This window comes from Halichoerus grypus, chromosome 7 (assembly GCF_964656455.1).
Source record: "Halichoerus grypus chromosome 7, mHalGry1.hap1.1, whole genome shotgun sequence".
Classification (NCBI taxonomy): domain Eukaryota; kingdom Metazoa; phylum Chordata; class Mammalia; order Carnivora; family Phocidae; genus Halichoerus; species Halichoerus grypus.
The window spans coordinates 98,875,416-98,898,358 of record NC_135718.1 but is presented as its reverse complement, the minus strand read 5'-3'; the positions used below and the strand labels follow the sequence as shown (position 1 = coordinate 98,898,358).

At 46.0% G+C, this 22,943-nt stretch overlaps 1 protein-coding gene across 1 annotated transcript in view; it reads left to right on the top strand.

Moving 5' to 3' along the window:
• Positions 1–14,403: 14,403 nt before the first annotated feature.
• The window catches only part of DPT (dermatopontin), a 28,006-nt gene continuing 19,466 nt past the window's right edge, over positions 14,404–22,943 (top strand). Inside the window, exon 1 of the mRNA XM_036092775.2 lies at positions 14,404–14,742. Within this exon, the coding sequence (XP_035948668.1) occupies positions 14,438–14,742 (305 nt within the window). The 5' untranslated portion in view covers positions 14,404–14,437. The remainder of the gene's footprint in view (positions 14,743–22,943) is intronic.

Genomic DNA, 22,943 nt, shown 5'->3' with positions numbered 1-22,943 from the left:
GACTTATGGAGTGGCTCTCTAAAGACCGTGGCCCTCAGAGGAACCAACTGACAACCACAAATGCGAAAATCTCACTCAGAGGGACTAAACTCTTACACAGCTATTAGTGATTGAAAACTGCTCAGAGTTTAACTATAATAGCAACAATACATATTTATTGAGCACCTATTACTGGGCCAGATACTCTGTAAGAAATGGGATGTAAGGGTGAATAACATAAAATTTCTACCTTACAATCTAGAAGTGTCTAAAAAAAAACAAACAAGCAGGGCGCCTGGGTGGCTCAGTCGTCAAGTGTCTGCCTTTGGCTTAGGTCATGATCCCAGGGTCCTGGGATCAAGCCCCGCGTCGGGCTCCCTGCTCAGTGGGAGGCCTGCTTCTCCCTCTCCCACTCCCCCTGCTTGTATTCCCTCTCTCGCTGTCTCTCTCTCTATCAAATAAATAAACAAAATCTTTAAAAATAAATAAATAAAAATAAAAAAACAAACAAGCAAGTACACTAAAGTTCAGGACGTGGCATAATAAGGGCACTTGAAACAGGAATGCACAGGTGGGGCACTGTCTGGACAGGAGGGTCAAAGAAGGCTTCTCCAGAAAGGCGCCACTGGAGCTAAAGTCCATAGGGTGAATTGGGATGGGCCAGGTGAATGGGGAAGGGGAGATGGAGAGTGTCCTTCCTGTGCCGCTGAAGGATTGTGCAAAGGCCAGGACATAAGAACGATCATGGTGTTTTTAGATAACTGGTAGTCATTTGTGTGGCTGAATCATATAGCTCTGGGGAAGAAGCAGGGGGCAGACCATCAGATGACATCTCCTAGCTTCTCAATCACTGATTATTTTCCATAACCCGTAATTTAATGGTGACTTCAAAGTTTTAGAGACAGAAGCTTTGTCAACACTAAATAAAATATTAATTTTTTCAAGATTGTATTGTAAATATATTTCCAGATTGGAAAGGGCCTCTCATCCAATGCAATCCTCTTGTTTAACATGTGAGGAAACAGGCTCAGGGAGGTTTGATGACTTATACAAGGTCCCCAACAAGCTTTAATAAATGCTTTCGCTTTAGTAAATGCATGAGTGTATTACATTCCTGGATGGGAAGACTATGTATTGTCAGAGTGAATACGTTTTCCAGATCCAGGTATAGCATTCATACAACCCCAACTCAGCTCATGAATGGATTATTCATAAACAATCCAACAAAATCACTCTAGAAATCAGCGACACGGAAGTCTTCCAGTCATTCGAGGTAATTGTCTATTCCATAGTACATTCTATTATTTGTTTTTGTTTGTTTGAGAGAGAAAGCACACACAAGCAAGCAGGGGAAAAGGCAGAGGGGGAGAGAGAGAGAAAGTCTTATGCAGACTCCATGCTGAGCACGGAGCCCAACACGGGCATCCATCCCACAACCCTGAGATCGTGACCTGAGCCAAAACCAAGAGTCAGTTGCTCAACCGACCGAACCACCCAGGCGCCCCTCCACAGGACATTCGAGACAGAAAGGTAGAATGTTAGAGACATGAAACCTTTCCTCTTAACACACAAGCTACTTTCTCATGTTATATCCCACTTTTAAGGAATGTGAGTACATGTTAAAGACACACATCCTAGGGGAATGTTCTCATCCTTGGCACTGTCCATCACTCTGCCTGCTGGCCAGCGAGCTGACTTGCAGGTGAGCCTGTGCTGACGTCTGCCATGGAAGGAGAACAGCAGAGGCGGTGCCCGTGATCCCTGACTGAAAGCCTTCATTCAGCCCTTGAAAATACTTACTGTATTAGCTCTTCTTCCTTCCAACTGCAATAATAATGAATGCTTGTATAATGTCTTTTATCCCAGGAGCTCTGAGGGATTTACTAACATTACAGTGCTTAGTTCCTTTCTGATTAGCCATGGGAAAATGTCAGTTCTTGTTGCTCAGGAAAATTACTGCCCTTCCCCAGACACCACACACAGGCTGTCATCATCCCCAGGCCAGGAGAGGGGATTTCTGTGCCCTGAAGGCAAACCAAGACAGAGCCAAGGAGGGACCTCCACAGGCGGTAGGATATTGTCGCTGAGGCAGTGGCATTGAAAGAGGCTCTGGCTCCCCACAGGATCGGTGCTGGGGACGATCTATTGTTCAAGGACCTGCTTCCAGAACTATGCGATCTTATTTGCAGGGTGTCCGTGTGGTTGGAGAAAAGAGATTACTTCTACGGGGAAATTACTTCTATGGGGAAATTAACATTTCAGACTCCACTCCTTGGGCACTTTCCCATCCTTGTCATCAGCATCTGGTTTTGGTGTCTAGACTGTGAACTTTGAAGTCAGAATTCTGGAGTTCAAATCCCATGTGCTAGGCTGTGTGACCTTGGGCGATTTCTTAGCTTCTTTCTGTGAGTCAGTTTTCTCACCTCTACAATGTGTACAATCCCAACCCAGAGGGTTGTTGTGAGGATTAAATGTGATGATGAACATAAAGAGCTTAACCCTGCGTCCAGCATGGAACCATACAGATGGCAGCTTCCGTTCCATCCATATAGTGGTTGCTGCTGATAGACTTGCTCACGGAGTTAAGCCAAGTACCCTTCGCTTTTGTAAAAAGCAACGGGAAATTTTTTTTCTCTGTTATGATAACCAGGATTAAAAAAAAAAAAAAGATTTATGAACTGAGACCTAGCAAAAACAGTATTTACTCTCTCAGGTCCTTTGCCACTAATAGCCCTTCCCCCACATGCTAGCTTTCTATCTTTTGTCTTCCTTTCTTTTTCTTTTTTTGCTGACATCTTCGAAGTAAGATATTTATATAATTATCAGATTGTTCCTAAAGGATTAAGGTTTAATGGAGAATTCTTATTAGCTTGGTATCAAAACCCAAATCTCCTGATAGCCTGTAACAGTTAGCATTACTCATCTCTTATTACGTACCTGACACATTTCCAGTGCTTTATATCCACCGACCTATTTGATTCTCACACTAATTGTATGAAGTAAGAACTATTAATTTTCCCATTTTACAGAGGAGGAAACCGAAGCACAGAGACATTCATTAATTTGCTCAGGTTATGCCACCATGTTTTCCCAGGATTGGCTAAAACTCAGAGCCTGAGGCAAGCACTAAAATGTCCAGGCTTTATGCAGGGGATGCAAACCTGAGTGACTGAGATGAGATGAGGTGAAGCATGGGCAGGCATGTTCCCTGGGAGTCTGGACTTCTCCAGAATGTTTGCAAGGAGAAAGTGTACCTCAGAGCAGTCAATGGAAGGGAGGACCCCTTCCCTGCATCCGCTCGCTCCCCTTTGATGGAGGTGCCCCTCGCCTCCAGGGCTTATTACCCCACGCAGTCCCCCAGCTCAGTCCCTCAGGAAACCAACACTGTGATGTTCGATCCAAGTGACAATGTGGAAGGGCCACTCGCAGTGGGTGGGGTGCTGTCAGAGGGAGAGGAAGAAGGAGGTGCTTGCGGGAAACTGAGAAGATTGGTGGGGATCCTGTCTCATTCAGGGGTGCAAGGAGGACAACACTCTAGTGGCAAAACTCCTAGAACCTAGAGGAATTTTTTTTCCCTAGGACTGCCGGAATAAATAACCACAAACCTCGTAGCTTAAAACCATGGAAATTTATTATCTCGCCATTCTAGAGACTGGAAATCTGAAATCAAGGTGTTATCAGAGCCATGATCCCTTGGAAGCTCCAGGCAAGAATCCTTCCTTGCTTCTGTATAGCTTCTGCTGGCTCCTGGCAATCCTTGGCATTCCTTGGCTTGTGATGCATCACTATAGTCTCTGTCCCTGTCTCCACATCACCCTTTTCTCTGTGTCTGTGTGTCCTTTCTTTATAGGGACACCAGTCATTGGCCCATGGGCCCACCCTAAATCCAAGATGATGTCACCTTGAGATTCTTAACTAATTACATCTGCCAAGACCTTTATTCCAAATAAGGTTAAATTTTGAGGTTTAGGGTAGACAGAAATTTGTGGGGACACTATTTAACCCACTTCACCAGGCTTTAGGAAACCATCACCGCTGTTGGTTTTAGTGAAATAAACATAGTAAATATGCCCCTGCCTAAGAGAGAACAAGGTCAATTTGGTGCTCTAGAAAGTATGGAGCCGAATGTTTAAAATCAAAATACCTCAGAATATATGGATAATTTGGTTTACTGAGCTTATCAGAATAAACCACTTGATAGCTACTAAGAATTTTGAATTAAAGTACATATTCTTTGGCATTCCCAACTGAAATGAGCTGTGTGATCTAGCCACACAGTCACAAAAAATGGATACCTTGATGTAGAAGTCATCTACGTGGGTTACAGATGCATCCGTACACACATACACACACACAGAGATAGATGATGATGATAGATAGATAGATAATTGATTGAAAGATAGATGATAGAAAGAATAGGTTTGATATGACATTACTCCCAGTATTATTATATAGAAACAGACAAAAAGACCCAAAGCACTTTGCATTTGTGTACAGTTGGAGGCTTTTTTTTTTAGTTGATTCCATTGGTTACTTCATTTTACAAAATGTGAAATTTTGTTGTCTCTTCACGCCATGAATTATATTTTGTCCTAAGTCCATCTCCTTTTGGAATTTGCAACAGAGTGTGCTTTGTATTGTTGGTCATTTTCTCTGTAATGTCACTAGCCAGATGGCCACGTGATTTCCAGTTTTGCTTCCTTTACTCCCGGAAGCATTTCTGAGGGATAAGTATGACTTGAGAAGGGAGGAGTGGAGAGCACCTTACTTCATTGACATTGGCCTATTTCACCTCATCCTTGCAAGAAAATGTTGATTCAGCACCCACCATGGATGCACCAGTCCCTGTACTGGGCTTAGCACACACAGGTGTATCCCTGCTTTTAGCTGGCTAGTCATCCAGCTCACCAGATAGCAGCTGCCTGGATATCCTTAGACAACAATAAGTCAGAAAAACCAGAGTTTCTGAGCTATGCCTTGATCTGAATTTGATGTCTTGGGAGGCATCAGACAAAAAGAATTCACCCCTTGCTCTTAAAGGTATTTATAGGGTCAAAGGCTGAAAGGGACTTCAGGAAGCATTTGATCCAATCTCCTGATTTCACTCAACAGACAGCTGATAAATATTTGTTAAATATCAGCAATGTACCAGGTACAGTACTATGCCCTGCAGAAACAACCGTGAGTAAACCCAGGCACAGAACTCACCCTACTGGAGCATATACAGTCCAATGGGAGAGGTCATATGTTACCCAATAATTACATAAATAAATATGAAGTTGTGAAGGTGAAGTCTTCCCAGGAAGTAGCCTTAAGCTTGGGTCTCACAGGAGAAGTTCTGCAGAAGCAGGCAGGAGGGAGGAGCATCCTGGGCAGAGGGAGCCGGCAAGCTCACTGCGGACTCCCAGCCTGCAGGGGTCCATGAGAGGGGCCAAGAATCTGTACTTCTTGCGAACTCTCTCTCTGTGATTCTGATACAATCCTGAGAGACCTGTCATTTTGAGAGCACAAGCTCTGTGTTCAAACGGACTTGACCTGGGTGTCCTCAGGCAAGTTCCCCTCTAAAGCCGTGGCAAGGCGTTCCTGAAAGAGTACGAAGATGACATCCAGTATAGTGAGGGTAAACATTTTGCACAGTCAGACAGGCCCCTGTAAGTCTGCAGCTCAGCCAGATGTCATTTTCCTTTGTTCAGGGACAGACTGCCTAAGGGAGAAGCCTGACTCATACACATAAGGACAAACCAAAGGGAGGGACAATGTGTTGTCAGGACAAGATTTATCTTTGACTTCCTGAAGGGAACAGGTTGCAAAGGTGGGCTTTTGGACCGAGTGATGTAAGAGCTGAGGATGGAAGAACCATGGGAGGAAGTCAGACTGACCTCACCCAGCTGGTGAGAATGTTCTTCTCCCTGGGAGTAGCTATCACCACAGCAGCTGGAGACAGATGCCCAGTGCTGGGGACAGTCTCATTGTTTCAGGATCTTCCTTGTATTGAATCCAGCCAGGTATCCCTTAGATCAGTCAGGTCCTGGCAGGAAGCAGGTGCACACATTCAAGAGGGGTAACTGGAGAGAATTCATGAAAGAACTGTGTGCAAAGGTGAGAGCTGGGTTAAGGTGGAACATCCTGGGGCCAGCTATGGCTAGAAACTGCTGAATACCACTCCAGGCCTGAAGTGGCAGGGTAAGGCGGGGTGATGTTGCTGGAACCTCGCCTTGGAAGAGGGACCAGCCAGCAGAAGCCAAGGCTTCATGGAGAGAAACCTAGCCACTGCCAACCAGGGCTTGGCAGGCAGGGAGCCAGGGGAGTTAATAATTTGAGCCTCTTCTCTTATCCTTTAGCATTCTGCAGGTGCCTCCCATTGACCAAACCCCACCAGGAACCAGAGCGCAAGAGGCACAACCATGCGGCCCATAAATCTTCCCCAGCACAGTGCAGATAAGAGAAGAGATCCAGAAAGTGAAACATCTTGCAAAATGATAAATCTTTCTTTTTTGAGTACCTGACTATGTTCAAGCACTTTCCACGTATTTCCTTATTTAATATTCATGATGGATGAAGAGTAATGTGTGAGTGCATGTATGTGCACACACACACAATCACACGCGCACACACACACAATCACACGCGCACACACACACACACACTACAGGGCTTTGGCAACAGCAGAAATGCTGCAACTCTATTAGTGCTTCTGTTTAGGTGAAGCAAGCCCACAGTTGAAGAGAGTTGAATTATTTTGAATTAATTGAATTAATACTGCAGCATTTAAAAAGCTGGGATGGAGAACGAACGTCATTAGCTCAGCTGCGGACTGTTGCCGGGGGATGGGAGGAGGGCGGAGCTGCAGTTCTCAGTTCTGTCGTGTCACGGTCTGCATGGTGGCGTGTGAGCAGGAGGCAGTCTGGGCTCCACAAAAGTGGGATTATAGTGCAGAGCCCTCCACACTGCCCATGCACCCCAGAGCCAGGGACACACCTGGACCTGGACCGCTAGCTGGGTACTTGGCAGAGGAGACTTACCCGGTTCTGCCTCATATTTGGGAAGAATACAAAATCAGAAAAATTATCAGGGAATGAAAATGCACCTTAGCCTATGGTTCCAGACTTTGGAATGCATAAAGTTCACAGGGGAGAGCTCGTTGCAAACACGGATTCCAGGGCCCCGTCTCCAGAGATTCTGCTTCAGCACATCCCTCCCTGACTGGGATGCTGCAGTCTGTGGACCTCACTCAGAAATGCTGGTTTGCGGTGGGTGTGTGTTCTTAGGCCTGGGAAAGGCAGTGGGCTTCCTCGGTGACCATGTCCAGCACCCAAAGCTAGAGGTGAAGGGACTGATCAATACCAAATGGAAGTACAAATGTGTAGTTGCAGCAATGGGGGCAAGAGCATGGAGCTTAGTTGAAGGGTAACCAGGCATGATCAGAGGAAGCAACAGATAGGAGCAGTCCTGGGGGAAGCACCTGGCAGAGACAGTGGAAATCTGGAGGAGAAGGGCTGTTCAGGGAGGCTACTTCTGCTGCTCAAACCCAGGCCCATAGCCTTCAGAAGGTCAGAGGAAAGGGCTTGGTAAATGTGCATAAGTGGATCTTCCAAAGCACTCTAGGATGGGTCATCTTGCTTCCATGCAAGTCAGGTTCACAGGTCTCTGTCCAGTCCTCCAGCGCCCTGAGAAACCTGGTAGGGCTTGCTGGGATGGTCAGAGTGATGTAGGGTGCATCAGGATCCTCTATGTGAAACCGGGAGACACGGGTTTATATCCACACTTTCACCCATACATCTGTAACTTTGGACATGAGTCTACCTCTCAATGCCTCCATTTCAAAATTGGCAAGAGAACTAATGAAGCCGACTTCACCACCTCCATCAATGCAAAGATGAACTGATTCTTGTTGGAGCCCTGCAAGTAGAAGAGAACAAATACGTACTGGGGGGCCTCCCACCTGCTAGATGGCATGGTTTATATGCCAGGTCTGAGCATTCATAAAGCCGATTTGAAACTAGGAACTTTGGCTTGGAATGACATCACTTAAGATCTCCTTCTCCACCATGAAGGCTCCTCCTCCTGCCTGTCACTCCCAGACCTCCTGAATTCTCCTCCCTCACTCCCTGCCTCTAGTGCCCAGCCCTGTCCTCCTGACATCTGCAAACTCACTCTCTCGGTGAGCTCTGCCGTCCACACTCATCCGCGTGGTGTAGTGGAGCCCCTGAGTGGTGAAGCAGTGCATTCCTAGCTTCACCATTCCCAAACAAATTCCGCCTGGCACTCGTGTGCTCGGGACTACTCCGCGGGCTGTAGTGCTGGCTGCTCATTACACCGATTTGCATGATGAGCCCCTCTGCTCTGGTGTCTAGTGTTTCTCCAAGGTGATAATGACAACCTACATTTGTGTCAAGCTTTACAATTTACTAGGGCTTTGCAAGACCGTTATTCGGTATGATTCTCACAGCAATCTCATGGTGGGGAGAGGAGCAGGTACTGTGATTATCCCCATCTGACAGATGATCAAACAGGTTTTGTCTAGCTCAGTGGTTCTCAACCAGAGATGATTTTGTCCCCCGGGAAATGTTTGGCGATGTCTGCAGGCATTCTTGGTTGTCACATACATTGTGGGGAAGGGAGATACTGCTGGCATGTGGATAGAGACCAGGGATGCTGCTCAATATCCTACGGCGTTCAGGACAACAAAAAATTATCTGGCCCAGAGCATCAGTAGTGCCAAAGTCAGGAAACTGGTTTAATGTCATTTAGCTTACTTGTAGAACCAGGATTTTGATGCAGATATTTGGAGGCCAGGCACCTCTGCTCGTTTTAGTATCATCTGCCACTGCTCTGAAGTCCAGTCATGACCACTCGGTACTTGGGATAATAAAATCGCCTCACTAAAAGAAACAGACTGACAAAGTCGAGCCCCCTTTGTGTCTTGTGCCAACTATAAGAATTGGGGTGAGTTACCAATCCTTTCTCAACCTCATTTTTTTCAACCATAAAATGGCTATCCTAGAACTGTGGGAAGACTAACTGGGCAATCGCATGAGAAGTCATAGCAGAGTAACCAGCACACAGTAGGTGCACTGTGTTCTCCCCTTCCCGATCTTCTCTCTTCACTCTCCTTAACTTTGGTTCTCACTCTTTCTCCTGCTGCCTCCAATACAAGCATTTTTAACCTCACTGGTAGCTCTCAGGGCTCACCTCAAATGGCATAATGGTGGATGCCCCACAATGGGTCAAGCAAACAGTGGCGAGCTTGAGGGACAAGAGGACAGCCTGGGTATGCAGAGGCTATTTAAGACCTCCCCCAGCTAAACTCTGAAGCTGAGAAATGTTCTTTTTGGGGAGAGAACATGGATGGTTCAGCAGACACGTGGCATGGGGTTCCTCACAGTATGTGTGTAAAGACCCTGTACATAGACCTGCAGCTAAATCCTGATTATAGACAGTAGTTAAAAGGGGAAAAAGAAAGTGTGTAAAAATGGAATCTTCCCATGATTTCCAGCCAATATTTCAGGCTAAGCATCTGCTCACTCATCTGGGGTTACCACCTTCATCCAAGCACTGCAGTGAGCCATGTCTTCTGCCTTTCCCATAGCTTGTCCATGGAGCCAACAGGTCATACCCAGAATACTGCAGTGGATTCGGTCTGTTCGAGAGTGACACCATAAGTATACACTGTTTTTCTTGCCAACGTGCAATCCAGAAAGTGTAAAAATAACTCACTCAGAGGGGTAAATTGATTCTAGGATCATTCTGGGGGCTCCCCACTGTGATCAGGCCAAAACAGTATATTCAGTATTTCTCAAGAAGGAATTATATCTTTGAGGAAGTTACCAGATTGGAGTGGATCCAGACCCCTAAAAGTGTCACCAGAGTGTCTGTGGCTTTCTGCAGCTTTCTGGAGAAGCCAGGCCTAATCAAAGCATTGGTGAAGATGTAGAGAAATTGGAACACTCACACACTGCTGGTGGGGACATTAAATGGTTCTGCTGTTTTGGAAAGCAGAACCTCAAAAAGTTAAACATGGAGTTATCATATACCCCAGCAATTCCACTCCTGGGTATATATCCAAGAGAAATGAAAACCTATGGTCACTCAAAAACTTGTACATGAATGTTCATAACAACGTTGTTCATAGTAGCCAAAAGGTGGAAACAACCCAAATGTCCATCAACTTATGAATGGATAAATAGCATGTGATATATCTGTACAATGGAACATTGTTTGGCAACAAAAAAAATGAAGTCCTGACACATTACAACATGGATGAACCTTGAAAACAGTTACACTAAGTGTCAGACCAGTCACAAAAGACCACATGATTCTATTTACATGAAGTGTCCAGATTAGACAAATCCATAGAGACAGAACGTAGACTAGTTGTTCCCCAGGGCTAATGGGTAGGAAGAAATGCAGAGTCATTGCTAATGGGTACAGTATTTCTTGTTGGGTGACAAAAATATTCTAAAATTGACTGTGGTGATGGTGGTACAATGTGAATACACTAGAAGCCATTGTATATGCCTTAACTGATGAGTTGTTTGGTATGTGAATTGTATCTCAACAAAGCTGTTAGAAGGAGAAGGAGGAAGAGTAAGAGAGGAAAAGGAAAAAGAAGAATCATCCAGGCTTTGGAAAGCTCAATGGCTGAGTCACTCCAAAACATCTCAGGTTCATTACTACTAGGAAATGATATAGTCCAGTGACTACTGTGTGGGCTCTGGAATAAAATAAATGATTTGGACTCAAATAGGCTTCAGTATCATTCAATTACTCCTTACCGAGTGACTCCTGGAATTTGGGTAGATTTTTCTGAGATATCTTCTGTGTGATGGTTCTCACTTCAGTGTGCATCAGATTACCCGGAGAGCTGGTTGAAACACAGATTGCGGGTTCCCACCCCAGAGTGTCTGATTCATTAGGTTTGCAGTGGGGCCAGAGAATTTACATTTCTAAATAGTTCCCAGGTGCCGCTGATGCCACACGTTCTAGAACCACACTTTGAAAACTGCTGATCTCATACTTAGTTCTTGAAAGTCCTCAGATTACTGAGCACATGTCAATAACAGCAGAAATCCATAGTGCAAATTAGTTGTGTGTGTGTGTGTGTTCATATAAATAACCCCATAAATATTTTATGTGGAAATTTGTTCTAAGTGCTGATTTATAGTTAGTGACTGCAGTTTTGATGAAATAAGGAAAGGAATCACAGAATGGAGTCAAAAGACCTGAAGGTCATAACCTCCCAGCTCTAGCAATCTGAGCCAAAATGTTCCCTGGCCAGTTTCCTCATCTGTGAAAAGTGAACCCCAATAAGGCCTCACTAATATATGTTATAAGGTTGTGAGAAAGGTAATAGGATTCCCTAGTTGAAAATGCATGGTAAAGTGCACATGTGTTAAACAGGTTCCTAACGTCCACTCAGGAAAACCATTCTCTGTGAGGCCTCTAGCAACTCGCTCAAAGCCCTCAGCAGTTTCTGGAATCCCCTGAGCCATTGCATCAGTTGGGATGCTTTCAGCTCTAAGTAACAGGAATCTACACCCAGACTGGCCTAAACTATCAAGATGTTTACTTCTGCACATTGCAGGGAGTCCAGCCATGGTATCTCTAAGCTGTAAGACAGGAGAGGTCTGCCCAGAACAGGGAACAGGCAGGGCCTGGAAATGGTTGGAAAATGAATGTACAAAAAAGATAAGTGCTTCAATGACTTACATTGTCTCTGGGAGTTCCTTAAGGTTTAAGATTACTCATACGTCATACCCAGAATGCAGGATATAACTCCTGAGCATCAGGATGCTAGAACTTAAAACCTCTAGGGAAAAGGGATGGAGGACAACCAATCAACCAGTCAATCTATCAATCAATCAATCCTCTATAGTAGTGGTTCTCAATGTTGGCTGTATGTAAGAATCATACAGAAAGGTTTTAAAGTTTAAAGTTTTACTGTTGTCTGGGCCCTGATCAAAAGCTTCTGGTCTGGAGGGTTGGGGAGGAGGCTCAGACCTTGGTGTTTTTCAAAAGCTCCCCAGGTTATTCTTCCCTGGTAATTTTTGACAGGGCTGAGAATGAGTGCTCTAGCATATTAAAAATCAAAGTGGTCGGGCGCCTGGGTGGCTCAGATGGTTAAGCGTCTGCCTTCGGCTCAGGTCATGATCTCAGGGTCCTGGGATCGAGTCCCGCATCGGGTTCCCTGCTCAGTGCAGAGCCTGCTTCTCCCTCTCCCTCTGCCACTCCCTCTGCTTGTGCTCTTCTGTCTATCTCTCTGTCAAATAAATCAATAAAATCTTTATAAAAAAAAAAATCAAAGTGGTCACCCTAAGCTTGGAGGACACCAGTTGTCAGCTTTGGGTAGTTACTTAGGGATAAAGTGGTAGGAGAAGATGATGCTAAAAAGAAAACGGAGGCCCATTTACCTGTTCAGCCCAGAGCCTCTTCCCCTCCCTTTAGTAACCATACTCTCAGAGCAAACTGCATGCCCAAAACACACACGTGCGCACACACATGCACATACACACACACACACGTCTGCTTTCTTCCCATGTGGGATGTTCTTTCTCCTTCAAGGTGATCTTGATTAATCTAGCTTGAATGCCATCTGGTAAATGTGCTATAGGTTGGACAAGGCGTGGGATTTATAGTGTGATTTCTTTTTCCCTAGCTCCACATTCCTTTAGAAAAGTGGTTGGTTCTTAAACTTGGTTTGAATAAGAATCACCTGGAAAAAAATTTTTTTTAACTGTAGGTACTTGGGCACCCCCTGTGAGGTTGTGGTTTAATAGGTTCTGGAGTGGAGCCCAGGAATCTGCATTTTAACGAGCTTCATAGGGGCCTAAGAGATAATTGGTCTACAACCACAATATAAAGAAACTTTTTTAAGGACAACCCTGATGAAAAATGAGAAATACTATGCACTTAGGAGACACCCAAAGGGCTCAAAAGATCTAAACAGCTAAATCACCAGAGAAGACATATGGTGGCTGATAAACACATGAAAAAAATGTTCAAAATCATTAGTCACTAGAGAAATGCAAATCAAAAGCTCACTGAAATACCACTAGAAACCTATTACCCTATTAAAATGGTAAAATAAAGAAAGAAATGGTAATTTTCTGGTAGGGATGCACAATGGCTCAGCCATTTTAGAAATCAGGTAGTTTCTTATAAATTTAAACAGACGCTTACCTTGTGGTCCAGCAGTCCCACTCCTAGGTATTTGCCCAAATGAAATAAAAATTTGTTCACACAGAAAAAAACCTGCACATGGATGTTTATAGCAGCTTTTTTTCCACAATTACCAAAACCTGACAAAACAACAACAACAACAACAACAACAAAAACGATTGTCTTTCAACTGGTAAATTTATAAACAACTTCTAGTACCGCCGTATCATAGAACACCACTCAACGGGGACTAATCTTGAAAGGGAAAGGAGTCGGACACAAAAGACTACTTACGTACGGTTGCATTTACTTGACATTCTGGAAATAGAAAGCTATAGTGACAGACAGTAGATCAGGGTTTACCAGGAACAGGGTGCTGGGGAAGATTCGACTACCAAGGAATATAGATGGGATTTCGGGGGGTTGATGGACCTGTTCTGTGTCTCAGCTACGGTACTGGTTAAATGACTGTATGCTAAATATTTTAAAAGATGACTTTTATTATCTGTACAGTATACTTCAATAAAAAGAAAACCCCTCACGTGGAGGAAAAAAACCACCGAAGGATGAATTCAGATTATTCAGATTAAAGTCATTACACACTTAAGAGGAGAGCACAGCTCGTAGAGCAGCTGGGTCCAATCTCCGCAGCTCAGGAGGACGCTCAGGTGCGGAGATGGTGCCTAACTGCCCTTCCCACGGGCCCGCAGCACCGCCGTGTGTGACTTAGTAATTCACAGAACAGCCTTGCAAACCGGCACACCGTATATACACTCACAGTCAAAGACAATGGGCTGAGAACTTAAACCACACATCGAGCCCTGCAGAAATCTTAAGTACTCTATCCCTTCATCCTATTATTTCGGTGTTTTGGAATCACTCTGGGTATCTGTGGGGTCCTGGAAGGCTAGTTTGGACAAAAAAATGCAGGGGCTTGCTGGGGGAGGGGAGCAGAGGGAGGGAAGGCCCTGAGAGACGAGGGGCAGACACGCGGTCCTCTCGGGTGAAGGCTTCTAAGGGGTGTGAAGCCGTTTGCTTTTATAATCTATGCGCAGAATTATTCTTTCTCCAGGGAATTTCTTTCATTTGTATGTTCCTTACATTTTCCTAGAATTCCACCTTAAAACGAGCTGGATGGACTTGTAGCCAGATCTCCACGCCGAAAAGTTTTGCTTGAACGATGACACGCTGCAGTTGGAGCTTGCTCACCCACATCTGGAAGCCACATGTCAGCGGCAGCTGTACAAAACGGTCAGCCCAGCAGACCTAGGGTGACAGTGTTTGCCAGAAGCCCAGCAGCATGGACCTCGCTCTGCTCTGGGTGCTTCTGCCACTGATCACCGTGGCCTGGGGCCAGTACGGAGACTACGGGTACCCGTACCAGCAGTACCACGACTACAGTGATGATGGGTGGGTGAATCTGAACCGGCAGGGCTTCAGCTACCAGTGTCCCCATGGGCAGGTGGTGGTGGCTGTGAGGAGCATCTTCAACAAGAAAGAAGGCTCGGACAGACAGTGGAATTACGCTTGCATGCCCACGCCACAGAACCTCGGGGAGCCCACGGAGTGCTGGTGGGAGGAAATCAACAGAGCTGGAATGGAGTGGTAAGGGCAGCCTGCACTCTTGGACGGGGGGGCACGGCCATGACAGCACATTCGTCCCCTGGGGGCCACTTGACCCCAGCCTCTAAAGATGGGGTCAGGAACTCATTCTCGGGGGGGCTGGGGCAGGGCTGGCTGCCCAGCAGCCTACATGACAGGACAGAAACCCAGGGTGGGGAGTGCCCATGGCAGATGGGCTCCTCTGTGGTTCCATTCCTTCCAGAAGCAGCCCTCCTCTCAATTTCGTCCAGGAACTACCGTGGGTCTGCGAAATGTTTACTAGCCTGCAAAAAGATCAGTACAGGAATTGAGAGTTTTTAAGACACTTTACAGTGTTGTGATGTCCAAATGGCATTTTCGTTTTGTAGTAATTTATATTTACTATTTTGCAAAGGTATTGGTCCACAAGAGTTTGGGGACAATAAATGACTGGACCCTCACCGTGGACAGTTTGAGAAATGCAGATTTAAAACAAGTGAATGGGGGAGACGGGACAAAGAAATTTAGGCAAAGAGAAGGGAAATGAAATACCTCTCTACTGCCCTGGTAAAATGTGCTCTCTTGGTTATAGGAACCGAGGTCCTTCTCTCTGTCTGAATTTAAAGTGGGTTTCAAGGCCAGAAAATAGTTTACTGAAGACTTTTAGGGAGAAGTGCTGTTCTTGCCTGACTGGGCTCTGCCACAGTCAGTGGCATGGAAATGGTCCAAGCTGGTGCTTGGCTGTGGGGTGTGTCAGTCCCAGCCCCAGACCTTGGTCAGGAGCCCATCCCAGTACTACTGCCTGTGAGGCTGGCTATTCATGCAGCCTGGATGGGGCGGCAGGACCCCTGGGGGGTGGGATGGGGGATGTGGGCTCTGGGGGAGGCAGGTCCAGTGAGGAAGAAGCCCAGCTACCGCTGGGCTTTCTGGAGAGCAGGACTCTGAGGGTTCCAGCAGCACATGGTGGAGAGTGGGTTGGAGGTGGTCAAACTCTGGGGGACCGCACAATCAGCAGACTGAACCATGATGAGACCCTGGGAGGGAAAGACACTGACGCATGTGTGCAGGAGCCAGGCAAGAGAGGGGACTTCTGAGTAGTCAAAACAACTGCCATTTATTGAGTGTTTACCCTGAGGTAGCACCATGCTGATGCTTTATATGGATTATCTCATTAATGCTCAAAACAAATCTATAAGTCATTTTATAGGTAGACAAATTGTGGTCTAGAGACCCAAGTGTTTCCTCAGCCCAAAAGTGGTAAAGGCAGGATTTGGAGCTAGTGAGTCTTAACTCCAAACTGTATGTCCTTGGCCACAGTGATGAGCTTCTCGAGAGCCTGCTGCCCCCGCCTGATGTGGGCCATCGGGGCAGTGGTTCATCCTGGGAGGATGGGATCTGCAAGGTCATAGTGGAAGCCGAGCCCGGGAGGTTTGGGGACCAGCTTGGTTACTGTGGCTGAGGAGGGGCTCAGCTTGTGGAAGGAATAGGGAGTGGGTCAAGTAAGCAGCTGCAGGTGGGGCCCTTTACTGGGCCTCCCTTATCTACCCCACTGCCTCTGGTGAGCAGATTTAATTATTCAAAACTCCTTCTGAAAGGTGACCAACTCAGAGTCCAGCCTTACCTCAAAGATCCCCTTAGCCAGGCCCATTGCCTGGCATGGAGCACAGTACCACCTTAGTCCACCCATCTAGGGGGCCGTTATATGGGCGGGGCCCCTTTCTAATGCCCCTTTTTAGAGCCATATAGTAAAACAGCGCTCAGAGATGATTTCTTAACTCCAAAGGAAGAGCCCTGGGCTCGGAGTCAGAAGGCCTGGATTCGGACCCAGCTTCTAAAGGCCACGTGACCTTGCCCCAGGGGTTCAACTCTCTAGGCTCCTACCTCATCTGGAAAATGAGTGGTCACACTACGTGATCTCAGAAGAATCCACAACTCCAATACCGCCTGCTCTGTTTGGCCTTGAAAATGCATTTGGATTTTTCTTGCATTCTGTTGATCCTTGTGTTTATCCCTGCTAGGGAGAGAAGGCAAATGATGTTTAGTTTTAAACTTGCCAACTTGCATCTGGTTTGTCATTAACTCCCAGACTGTTTGAAGCAAAGCAAAAGAGGAAGGGAGTGGACATGAGATGGGTTTTTTTGGCCAATGGGAGTCCAGTAAGAGGCTGACGGGTAAGATCACTCTTCCACCCTCTTCCTCCACATTTTGGGCTGTGCTGACTCAAACGATTTTCCTTCTCCCTTTCCACCCCCTGTTGCCTCCTACTCTGCTAATCACAGAGTGAAAAATGCACAAACATGAAAAACAGTTCCTTTATGGTAAAACTCAACTGCCCCAGGTCTGATACCAATTACCCCAGAAGCACTTTTTTAGGTGATTATTGCTTTGAGTTTAGACTTCAGTCCCAGTGAAAAATCTGGAAGGAAAGAATTTGCTCATAGGCTGAGTGAGGGGCAGTTACACTTCCCATGGGCTGCAAGCTTGTAATCTGCTCTGGGGGAAGAGCTGTGGACGGTTTTGTGAATTTGGCTGCCTCGTATAAGTGAATCAGCTTGCAGGTTTATTTTAAGAGGGAGGAGGAGTCTAAAACACAGATTTGACAATGATATATAGGACCTACTAAAGACACAGGCTAACTGAAGCACAGATTTAAAAGGTGCTCCATGGGGTGCCTGGGTGGCTCAGTCTGTTAAGCGTCGGACTCTTGGCTTCAGCTCAGGTCATGATCTAGGGGTGCTGCAGTTGAGCCCCACGTCGGGCTCTGTGCTCAGCACGGAGTCTGCTTCAGATTCTCTCCCTCTCCCTCCTGCTCACTCTCTCTCAAATAAAGAAATAAAATCTTTAAAAATAAATCAATAAAATAAAAGGTGTTCCAAGCATGGGCTGGGTGGCTCGTAACACTGCTGTTCACTATAGTTTCTCTGTAGAAAACCACCCCTTCAGGGGCCATATTCTGGAGTGTGCAAGCCGGCTCCCCTATTAATGGCCACCAGGAGGCTTTCCCTGAGTCCCAAGAGTGGCACTTTGCCATTTCAGGGCATGCCTCGGTTGTTCTCAGGGAATCTCTAACTCGACGTGGCACAGGCTAGAGGACATGTGGGTCCTGTGTGGAGCAAAATGGAAGCTGGAATTTGCTAGTGAGGCTGAGCTGTCATGTGGTAGATGGAGCTCTGGTCTTAGAACCAGGAAATCTTGATTCACAGCTCCTGTTTCTATCATCTCTTAGCCCTGTGATCCCGAGCATTTGATTCCTCATTCCCGGAAAAAAGGAGGGTGCGGCACCCGCCTCACAATAGGGGGTGTCACTGTGTGCATGCAGGAGAAATGTATAGAGGGGGGACTCTAAATCTCAATGTAAAGAAATGCCTGGCACATCACAGGCGGTCAATAAAGGTTTAATGAATCTGGAATTTGATGAGGCTGGTTTTGGGGCAAGCCAGATTTACATGGAGCCTGAATTCAAAAGAACAGCATTCTGTTTGTTGGCACCTACTTCCCTCACCCCCCCCCCAACCCCCAGGGAGGGCCCTGGGTTTCAAAGGATCTCAGGAAGGTGTTTTTAAATGGCAGCTTCTCTTACAGCTGACAATTTAAATTTATGAATTCACCAAAGACCAGTCATGTGATGGAGAAGAGGAGAAAGGAAAACTGTCCCAAGACCTGTGTTAGCATTAAGGTCAATCTGAAGCTGAGAATAGAGGGCAGAAACTCAGTTTGCCATAATCTGACTCTACTGGAGAGCAGGGCTCTGTGTTGTACAGAGCAATGCCCCCGATTCATGGTTCTAAGCACTCAGGACACAGCACCCCCCTCCTCTGAGAGTCTTTTTCAGACCACCTTGTCTGAACCCAAGTTTCCCACCCTCTACTCCCCAACCTGCTTTATGTTTGCTGTGGTGCACCTGTCATTAGCTGATTTGTGTTTGTATAGTGTTTGTCTCCTTCAAAACAGGCTTAACAAATGTAGGGACTTTGTCTTATTTGACGCTGCGTAGGATATTCCCCAGGGCCTAGAATAATGTCGGTGCATAGTAGGACCACTAAATATGTATGCAAGACTAAATCAGACTAGTGAGTGCTTTGGGTAATTCAAATCCCAGTCGGTGTCCCCCCCACACTCAACAAAGAAGCCTGCAGATTTTCCAGCAGAGGAAACCATTTTGTTCATATTTTTAGTTTTCAGGATCCCATTACCTATAATATAGGGCCCAGCTTTATTGTTCACCTCTCATTTTGGCTAGCTGCACTTGCTGCCCTGCAGGATGGTCTTTGAGACTTCCTGAAGTTCTCTAAAACATGCACAGAGGATGTTGGACACACTTACCTCAGGATGAATTCTTAATTAGATTTCCATCCTACTATCCCCCAAATCTTACTGTCCCAATAATTTCAAAAATGCAATAGTGAGCTCTTTATCTCAAAAGCCACATGGGCCAAATGCCACATGGTATTCTGGTTTGGATCTTGGAACAAAAAAAGGTCATTAGTGAGAAAACATGAAATCCAAACAAAGTCTGGAGTTAAGGGTTGTACCAGTGATAATTCCTTAGTGTTGATCAAGGAACCAGAGTTCTGAAAGATAAGATCAGGGGAACAACTCTTCTGTAAATCTAAAATCACTTCAAACTAAAAAGATTTTTAAAAGTAAGGATGCCAGCTAGTAGAGTACATACTGGTAGTTTAAAAGGCAAACAGCAACAGAATCAAAGAAGCTTAGCGCCAGGAGGGGCCTGGAAAAAAATCCACAACAGTGTCCTTGCATCGTAGATGAGGAATGAAGGCCAAGAGAGTGTGCAATTGAAAAACCCACGAAATAGGTGCATTCCGTGTAGGTGCTATTACCCTAGGCCTAATTTCTGCAGTGCTTGGTAGTTTATAAGCGTTCCCCATTTATACGTTCCTTTGCTCATTCATTCACTACCAAATGCTTATTATCACAAATTTTGCCAGACTCCAGGATCATGAAGATGAATGACATACAGTCTACGCCCTTGAGTTACTCGTAGTCTAATCTTATTTGATCTTCATGGTGCTACCAGGAGGCAGGCACTACTATTTCTCTGTTTTACAGATGAGGGACTGTGGCTCAGGGCACTGGGAGACTTGCCCCCTGGGAGCTGGTGAGCAGTAGAGGACAGGGCCCAAGCCAGACATTCTGATGCCCCAGTGCTGGCCGATGTGAAATGCTGGTGTCGTTTCTGTTCTTGGATAAAGCTGGGCTAAAGAAGATATCACATCCACGTAAGAGTGACTTCTGAGGGCAAGAAGGCGAGTGTGAGAGAAGGGTTATGGCAGCTCCAGGATTCTTGCCCACTCCCCATCGAGGTCACTCTTCTTCTAAATACTAGGAATCAGGTGTCTGGGGGAACTTGAGTTTTGCAAAAATGGCTCTTGGCTGTGCTGATAAGATTAGCAAAGTTTCACTAATCCCGGTAGGGGATTTGCTTCTGTGGGGTTACCGGCCAGACATAATCTTCCCAATAAATAAGAGATTTCCCAGAGTTAGGATATCTTCCTCTGTGCGTGTGCGTGTGCGCCGTGTGTGTGTGTTTCTTCGAGTTATCTTGAAGTAATGTAAAGATAACTTTCGCCGTCAAACAGGACAGTTCTCAAAATGCCACCCCACTCCTTCTGATGGAAGTTATGTCAACCTTCCAAGCCCCAGTTTCTACCTCTACAAAGACAGAAGTGTAGTGAGAGGTAAATGAGATAATATATAGGCATTACTGACTGTGCGTCCTTGAGAGAATCACATAACGTCTCTAAACCCAAGTTTCCTTATGTGTCACACGCTGGTGGTGGTGAGAACTGGTTATGCGAGCCCATTTCATGAGATTGTTTTGATGACTGAAATAATGAGCCCGGGTTAGAGTGCTGAGCACAACACCTGGCATGCGGTAGGTCCCTGACAAAGGTTACTTATTTTTACTCTTATGACTACCCTGTAGAAACTGAAACTCAAAGAGATACATATCACACAGTCCATTTTAAAGCTGGAGCTCAAATATAAATTGCTACATTACAAAGGCCCCTGATGTGTACTACTTTGTTTGGGGAACATATAATTCAGTTATGATCTATAAATATCTAAGCGTACATTATGAGTGTCTTGAATATCGGTCACATTTTCAGATAGACATTGAGGCAGCGTTAGATCTCTGGGTTAACAAATATTGTGATAATTGATGTTCGTGGGTTCCTGTGGCTGAGGCTGAGATCCCCGCATGACCTGCATTTGCTCTCAGGCCATAACTGATCTCAAGACATTAATACATCACATAAGATAATCCGGATCTTCTCAGACACCTTTGGGATAGTCTCTACTGCTTGTATTTTTCCAAAATGGGGCAGGAGTTGGTATTTTGGGGAGAATTTGTTTTTCTCTCTCTGTCCTGCTATGTTGTTTTTTTTTTTTTTAACCCAGAGAAGGTATTCAGCAGCCCATTTGTGCATCACCATCTGGAAACCTGGTAGACAGGCAGGCAGACTTGAAACCAGACGCAGAGAAGGCAGGAGGACTCTTCCTCAGATGCGGGCAGGCAGAGAAGAGACTGTGTTCAGCGCAGCGCTATTCAGACGATTGTTCACGTCCCCACCTGAGTGGCAGAAAGCCCAGCGCTCAGCAGTGCAGCGCTTACCTCCAGAAACTCTGCACTATTGCACCTTGCCCCCAAACTGGGTTTGTCTCTGCCTCTTGCCACTTCCCTGTCCCAATGTCCCCACCCAGTCTCTTGCTCCTCTTCTCTGGCTGGAGTGCCAGTCTACTTCTTCTCTCCAATCCCTGTATTGCCATAGCCCGTGCTAACTTGTATAGCCCTCTGGAAAGAATTCCAGACCAAGTATCGTACCAGGCAGAGAGTAGGTTCTGATGAGGGTTTGTTGGAAGATTTAATGAACACTCTAAAACCCTGTGCTCTATGTTATAAATGCCTTAGAGCAACTCAAAGGATTAATCTGGGGAGAAGAGAATTAACAGGACTCAAAGCTTTATTCTAAAATAATGAATCTCTCTTGGTGGAACTTAAGCCCTCATCAAGCTGGACTGGGGGAAAAATTGGGGGGAGTCATGGAGGCTGTGTCACATGGTCTCCCCAGTGCAGAGAGCTCTTATTCCATCTCTGCTGTGTGGTTGGAGACTGGCTAACAGGCCTGGAGCACCTTGCATGTCTGTGGAACTGGGAGGAAAGAGACCAGAACAACCAGCCCACCCATTTGATGTGACTATGAAAGTTTGACCAAGATGGCCCTGCTTTACCCTGTTCTACACCAGACCCATCGCCGTAAGTTTGAACTTTTTATAAGTTTGGACCAAAACCAGCAAAGACTGGAAGGAGGGACTAAAACTCCATAGAAGAGTTCACCAACAAGACCAGACATATGCACACCTTCCAGTCCCCACCTCCATCACTTGGCCTGACCAAGAGCCCTGGACCCAGTGAAGACTATAGGAGACAGAGAGAAAGCCTGGCCAGAGAATGGACCAGAAGCAGAAGACAGTCTTCGACCAATTCTTTGTGCTCCCTGATAGCTCATGTACAGAGTTTTGGCCTCGGAAAAATGCATTTGGATCCTGCTCTTCCTGTTTCCATCTTGGCCAAGAGTGACTTAAATAAGGCTCCACACAGTGTGGTAATAACAGGGCGGGGACAGAATTTGGGTCTGCTGCTTCCTCAACAACAGCTCTTCGTCTGCACCCTGTCGCTTCTTTGTTTTACTGCTGCAGACATAGGAGAAGGTTTTCTGTCTTTGCTTTCCGGGGGACGGTCCCAAGATAAGCCACTTTCAAAAGGCCACCCTCCCAGAGAAGGTCCCTGAATATTGTCAGGGAAGGGATAACTAACTGCCTTGTGATTTGCCTTCTAGAAAGTTTCTTCTGTCAGGTGGGGCAGGGCCAACAATGATCCAGTTTGTGAAACAAAATTGAGCCTTCAGCCTTCAAAGGGATGGTGAGAAAGAAAGTCTGCCTTCTGAAATGGGGAGTAGACAGCTTCTGAAGCAGGGCACCCAAGGACTCAGATTCCGAAGGGATGTTCTCAGGGAGTCCGTGCCCACGGCTCTGCTGGGGTCCCATCACAATCCACCCAGAAGCCTGCAGTCTTGGGTCCATACTCTTCTGCAGGCCCATTCAGGAGCATCGAGCCGGTGCTGAGAAGTGGAGCAGAGCCTTCGGTGTGTCTTTTCATCACTGGCCACTTTTTAAAAATTGAGTTTGAATCCCATCAGTGA